General features: G+C 59.2%; 1 protein-coding gene across 3 annotated transcripts in view; it reads left to right on the top strand.

The window, feature by feature from the left end:
• Nucleotides 1–231: 231 nt before the first annotated feature.
• The window catches only part of BLM (BLM RecQ like helicase), a 38,852-nt gene continuing 32,538 nt past the window's right edge, over nt 232–6,545 (top strand). The window contains exons 1-3 of one of the 3 annotated variants that reach the window (XM_075896783.2): nt 232–386; nt 4,942–5,040; nt 5,625–6,358. In XM_075896783.2, coding sequence (XP_075752898.2) covers nt 4,943–5,040; nt 5,625–6,358 — 832 coding nt within the window. In that variant the 5' untranslated portion in view covers nt 232–386; nt 4,942. Of the gene's footprint in view, nt 387–3,955; nt 4,350–4,941; nt 5,041–5,624; nt 6,359–6,545 lie in introns of those variants that run through there. The other 2 variants (XM_075896781.2, XM_075896782.2) reach the window with 2 other exon arrangements.

The raw sequence follows: 6,545 nt of genomic DNA, 5'->3' as shown, positions 1-6,545 counted from the left end.
CCCCGGCTGCAGAATGGAGCGATCCAGACCGGCTCCCCCCACGGCCAGATGCCGAATGGATGCGCCCCGAGTCGGCGCTGGCACCTACAGTCCCAGTGTTGAAATTAACCCCCAAACTCCACCCCTCCAATACAGAATGGAAGGGCCCAAAGATATGCTCCCCCCCGCCCTGGAATGGAATCGCCCGACCAGCACGGGCTAACCCTCTGCCGGTCGAGCTCGGCGGTGCGCGGGGGAGCGGGCGGACATGTTCTGTCGTCACGCCCCCGAGCCCTGCAGCCAATGGGGAAGCCGCTCGCCGGAGGGGCGGGTTGGCGCCAAATGCGGCTGGAGTGAGGCGCGCGGGGCCCAGAAAGGGGCCGGCCCGGGCCGCGCTGCGGGGCCAGGTGAGGGCGGCGGGGCCGGGCAGGGTCCCCCTGGGGGCGAGGAGAGCTGGGGGGTTGGGAGTGGGGGGAGGAGCCTGAGGGGGGTGGGGGGGTGAGGAGAGCTGGGGGGCTGGGAGTGGGGGAGGAGCTTGAGGGGGATGGGGGGTGAGGAGAGCTGGGGGGCTGGGAGTGGGGGGAGGAGCCTGAGGGGGATAGGGGGTGAGGAGAGCTGGGGGGCTGGGAGTGGGGGGAGGAGCCTGAGGGGGGTGGGGGGGTGAGGAGAGCTGGGGGGCTGGGAGTGGGGGAGGAGCTTGAGGGGGATGGGGGGGTGAGGAGAGCTGGGGGGCTGGGAGTGGGGGAGGAGCCTGAGGGGGATGGGGGGTGAGGAGAGCTGGGGGGCTGGGAGTGGGGGAGGAGCTTGAGGGGGATGGGGGGGTGAGGAGAGCTGGGGGGCTGGGAGTGGGGGGGGGGGAGCCTGAGGGGGGTGGGGGGCGAGGAGAGCTGGGGGGTTGGGAGTGGGGGAGGAGCCTGAGGGGGATGGGGGGTGAGGAGAGCTGGGGGCTGGGAGTGGGGGAGGAGCCTGAGGGGGATGGGGGGTGAGGAGAGCTGGGGGGCTGGGAGTGGGGGGGAGGCCTGAGGGGGATAGGGGGCGAGGAGAGCTGGGGGGTTGGGAGTGGGGGGAGGAGCCTGAGGGGGGTGGGGGGTGAGGAGAGTTGGGGGGCTGGGAGTGGGGGGGGGAAGCCTGAGGGGGGTGGGGGGTGAGGAGAGTTGGGGGGCTGGGAGTGGGGGGGGGAAGCCTGAGGGGGGTGGGGGGTGAGGAGAGCTGGGGGGCTGGGAGTGGGGGAGGAGCCTGAGGGGGGTGGGGGGTGAGGAGAGCTGGGGGGCTGGGAGTGGGGGAGGAGCCTGAGGGGGGTGGGGGGTGAGGAGAGCTGGGGGCTGGGAGTGGGGGGGGGAAGCCTGAGGGGGATGGGGGGTGAGGAGAGCTGGAGGGCTGGGAGTGGGGGGGGGAAGCCTGAGGGGGATGGGGGGTGAGGAGAGCTGGAGGGCTGGGAGTGGGGGAGGAGCCTGAGGGGGGTGGGGGGTGAGGAGAGCTGGGGGGCTGGGAGTGGGGGAGGAGCCTGAGGGGGATGGGGGGTGAGGAGAGTTGGGGGGCTGGGAGTGGGGGGGGGAAGCCTGAGGGGGGTGGGGGGTGAGGAGAGCTGGGGGGCTGGGAGTGGGGGAGGAGCCTGAGGGGGGTGGGGGGTGAGGAGAGCTGGGGGGCTGGGAGTGGGGGAGGAGCCTGAGGGGGGTGGGGGGTGAGGAGAGCTGGAGGGCTGGGAGTGGGGGAGGAGCCTGAGGGGGGTGGGGGGTGAGGAGAGCTGGGGGGCTGGGAGTGGGGGAGGAGCCTGAGGGGGATATGGGGTGAGGAGAGCTGGGGGGCTGGGAGTGGGGGGGGGGGCCTGAGGGGGGTGCGGGGTGAGGAGAGCTGGGGGGCTGGGAGTGGGGGGAAGCCTGAGGGGGATGGGGGGTGAGGAGAGCTGGAGGGCTGGGAGTGGGGGAGGAGCCTGAGGGGGATGGGGGGTGAGGAGAGCTGGGGGGCTGGGAGTGGGGGAGGAGCCTGAGGGGGATGGGGGGTGAGGAGAGCTGGGGGGCTGGGAGTGGGGGAGGAGCCTGAGGGGGATGGGGGGTGAGGAGAGCTGGGGGGCTGGGAGTGGGGGAGGAGCCTGAGGGGGATGGGGGGTGAGGAGAGCTGGGGGGCTGGGAGTGGGGGGAGGAGCCTGAGGGGGATGGGGGGTGAGGAGAGCTGGGGGCTGGGAGTGGGGGAGGAGCCTGCGGGGGATGGGGGGTGAGGAGAGCTGGGGGGCTGGGAGTGGGGGAGGAGCCTGAGGGGGATGGGGGGTGAGGAGAGCTGGGGGGCTGGGAGTGGGGGGGGGGAAGCCTGAGGGGGATAGGGGGTGAGGAGAGCTGGGGGCTGGGAGTGGGGGAGGAGCCTGAGGGGGATGGGGGGTGAGGAGAGCTGGGGGCTGGGAGTGGGGGGGGGAAGCCTGAGGGGGATGGGGGGGTGAGGAGAGCTGGGGGCTGGGAGTGGGGGGGAAGCCTGAGGGGGTAGGGGGTGAGGAGAGCTGGAGGGCTGGGAGGGGGGGGAAGCCTGAGGGGGATGGGGGGTGAGGAGAGCTGGGGGGCTGGGAGGGGGGGGAAGCCTGAGGGAGGTGCGGGGTGAGGAGAGCTGGGGAGCTGGGAGGGGGGGAAGCCGGAGGGGGATAGGGGGTGAGGAGAGCTGGGGGGTTGGGAGTGGGAAGCCTGAGGGGGATGGGGGGTGAGGAGAGCTGGAGGGCTGGGGGGTTGGGAGTGGGAAGCCTGAGGGGGATGGGGGGTGAGGAGAGCTGGAGGGCTGGGAGTGGGGGGGGGGGGGAGCCTGAGGGGGATGGGGGGTGAGGAGAGCTGGAGGGCTGGGGGTGGGGGGGGCAAGCCTGAGGGGGATGGGGGGTGAGGAGAGCTGGGGGGCTGGGAGTGGGGGGGGGGAAGCCTGAGGGGGATGGGGGGTGAGGAGAGCTGGGGGGCTGGGAGTGGGGGAGGAGCCTGAGGGGATGGGGGGTGAGGAGAGCTGGGGGGCTGGGAGTGGGGGAGGAGCCTGAGGGGGATAGGGGGTGAGGAGAGCTGGGGGGCTGGGAGTGGGGGAGGAGCCTGAGGGGGATGGGGGGTGAGGAGAGCTGGAGGGCTGGGAGTGGGGGGGGGAAGCCTGAGGCGGATGGGGGGTGAGGAGAGCTGGAGGGCTGGGAGTGGGGGGGGGAAGCCTGAGGCGGATGGGGGGTGAGGAGAGCCTGGAGGGGGGGGGGGGGGGGGGGGGAGCCTGAGGGGGATGGGGGGTGAGGAGAGCTGGAGGGCTGGGAGGGGGGGGGGAAGCCTGAGGGGGATGGGGGGTGAGGAGAGCTGGAGGGCTGGGAGTGGGGGGGGGGAAGCCTGAGGGGGATAGGGGGTGAGGAGAGCTGGAGGGCTGGGAGTGGGGGGGGGGAAGCCTGAGGGGGATGGGGGGTGAGGAGAGCTGGGGGGCTGGGAGGGGGGGGAAGCCTGAGGGAGGTGCGGGGTGAGGAGAGCTGGGGGGCTGGGAGTGGGGGGAGGAGCCTGAGGGGGATGGGGGGTGAGGAGAGCTGGGGGGTTGGGAGTGGGGGGGGAAGCTGGGGGGATGGGGGGTGAGGAGAGCTGGAGGGCTGGGAGTGGGGGGGGAAGCCTGAGGGGGATGGGGGGTGAGGAGAGCTGGAGGGCTGGGAGTGGAGGGGGGAAGCCTGAGGGGGATGGGGGGTGAGGAGAGCTGGAGGGCTGGGAGTGGGGGGGGGAAGCCTGAGGGGATAGGGGGTGAGGAGAGCTGGGGGCTGGGAGTGGGGGGGGGGGAAGCCTGAGGGGGATGGGGGGTGAGGGGGGCTGGGAGGGGGGGGAAGCCTGAGGGGGTGTGGGGTGAGGAGAGCTGGGGGGCTGGGAGGGGGGAAGCCTGAGGGGGGTGCGGGGTGAGGGGGGCTGGGAGTGCGGGGGGGGGGGAAGCCTGAGCAGTGGGGTGAGGAGGGCTGGGAGCCTGAGGGGTTGGGGGAGAGAAGTGCAGAGGGGACGGGGGGGGGTTACCCCCTAAAAACAAAGGCAACAGTGCTGCCCCCGTCATGTCTCTGAACCCTCTTCAGGGTAGGAGCCATGAAGTCCACCAGCTCCTTGGCTGTGCCCCCTCCCCACCTCTGCAAGGGGGCATTAAACTGGCCTTTCTGCATATGCCTTTCCAAGCCAGATTAACAATCCACGTACCTTTAAATACACTAAAATGAAAACCCTGCGTGTAATGTTAAGCTTCTCCTACACCCTGTAGGGATTGATGTTCTTATGAGAACCACATTGGATAAATGTCAAAGCCATATCAACTTGGCATGATGACATCTTTGCTTTATTAGTCATTCACTAGTAACATCTTGAATTGGAAATGTGCTGTGTAATCACTTACATTTACCTAGCACCTTTCATCGGGTAAGATTTCATAGCACTTTGCAGTTTAACAAACTCAAATGTCCTTTCATTCATAGATCTTGGCTTACTCTTCAATTAGCATACATGTATTTTATGAATTCTTATTTTAAAACAGATCACTGACAAGAATCTTTTCCAATATTGAGATTTGGCTTAACTAGTCTGTAGAACCTAATTTTAAGAAATGTTAATACCTGAACTTTCATGAAAAGATCTATTTTTTTTCTTTTTTGAATTTAACAATATAGTGAGTGTTGCAAATTAGTTATTATTATGCATGCTATCTATTTATTTTTTTTAAGATGAAGAGCTTTCTTACTTGAGTCATTTAACCTTTCCAGTTATGGTGGTGATACAATGAATTTTGTGCTCTTGTTAGGGGAGCAACATATACAACCTGACAAAGATTGTTAGCAACCTTACTGTCCACACTTGCAATCATTAGTGCCCAGTATGTCACACTTCCACAAAAATAGCTTACAGGTGGCAAAATTTCTAAAAGCCTTTTTAGTTTGAACCCACTGAGGCCATTGATATTTTAATACAGTACCTTAAATAAGCTTTTTTTTGTTTTGTTTTTGTTTTTTTTAAGTATGGCTGCTCTTCCACAGAACAACCTCCAGCAGCAGCTAGAGCTTCATTCAGCAAAAGGAACTCACAATAAACTAACTCTTCCAAAACACAAACCAGTGTAAGTATCAGCCTAGCTTGCTGGTCATTATCAAAAGTAACAAAAGTGCATGGTTGTCAACACTTAGTTTGGATTCTTGTTAGGGATGTAAAAACTCATGTAAAAAATGTAACTGTGTAACCGCTAAAAAATCATGGCGGTTATATGGTTACACACACTGTGGGCTCTGCAGTATAAAACTTATAAATAAGCTTTATACTAGGGATGTTAAACATTGATTAATTGAATAGTCAATTAACCTCATGAATTCTTATTGGTTACTTGACTATTCTGTAGTCCCTGTGGGGGGGGCCAGGAGGCAGCCTTACTATGTGATGCTTACTGGTAACCTGTTAACTGGTGGCCTGGCTGGACTGGAGCAGCCTCCTACCCGCAGAATCCCAGTTAATGGGTTAAATGAAATGTTTAACATTCTGTTTAACTAGTTAACTTTTTAACTGGGATTTTATACCCCGATTTTGATATTTGGTATGTGTGTAGTGATTGTGATGTTAGAAATATAACTGTATTTCTGTTGTGTTTTTTTACAAAAAAGTGCATGTTACAATGTTAAAACGTCTGAAAAAACACATTTTATTTTGCAGATGTTTCACTTTCAAAAAGAAAACTGCTCCAGGTAATGCTGTATCCGTAGACTGTTTAACAAAGAGTTCTGCATTGAAGGAGAAGGATGTTAATATTTCTCAGACAAAATCGGTTGCATCTTTGCCCACCTTGAAGGATAATCAGATAAAAATCAATGACTTCTTTGAGAAAACATCAAAACGTCCGGAAATACAACAACTTTGTCCAAACTGGATATCGTTAAATTCTTTGGAATGTTCCCAGCGAGTTTCAAATAATTTACCTCCTAGAAAGGAAGATAATGTAAGCAAGAACCCATGTGATTCTGCTTCCCGGAAAGCCGAGCACAATTGTACAAATGACTCTGTTATTACTATAGAAGATGACTGGGATGACATAGACGACTTTGATACATCTATAAAGCAAAAGAACAACTCAAAACCATTGGTTTTATCCCCCCAAAATCAGATTGTAAAATCCAGCAAGACTCTTCAGATATCCAATTCCTGTACAGTTAGATCATCTAAGGCATCCAGGATAGTGAACATTGAGTCACGACTGTCAAAATCTTGTTCTTCTGAGAACGGGGAAAAATCACTGAATGACAAACAGCTAGCTCTATCAAACAAATCTTTGATTTGTGTTGATGTTTCAGATCCTGATGATCGTAAAAGACTTTTAGGTGAAGATCTTCATGGGGAGAAGTTGTCCACAGAAACTATTGTAAGGGGCAAAAAAGAAGAAACTCATACAGGTAATGCATTTTGTAATCTATACTAGTATAAAAGGAGAGGTGTCTGTCATGCCATTTGTCTCAGAGAACATTTGAGAATACACTGGAAGACTTGAGAAGTCTTGGTGTGGCATGGGTGCTCTAGTGGCCTAATGGATAAGGCATCAGACTCCAGAACCTCAGGTTATGGGTACAAGTCCTGCCCCAG

Source organism: Pelodiscus sinensis, chromosome 14, assembly GCF_052426305.1.
Source record: "Pelodiscus sinensis isolate ZL-2025 chromosome 14, ASM5242630v1, whole genome shotgun sequence".
In the NCBI taxonomy this organism is placed as follows: domain Eukaryota; kingdom Metazoa; phylum Chordata; order Testudines; family Trionychidae; genus Pelodiscus; species Pelodiscus sinensis.
The sequence above is the reverse complement of the archived record's forward strand: the minus strand, read 5'-3'. Positions and strand labels throughout refer to the sequence as shown.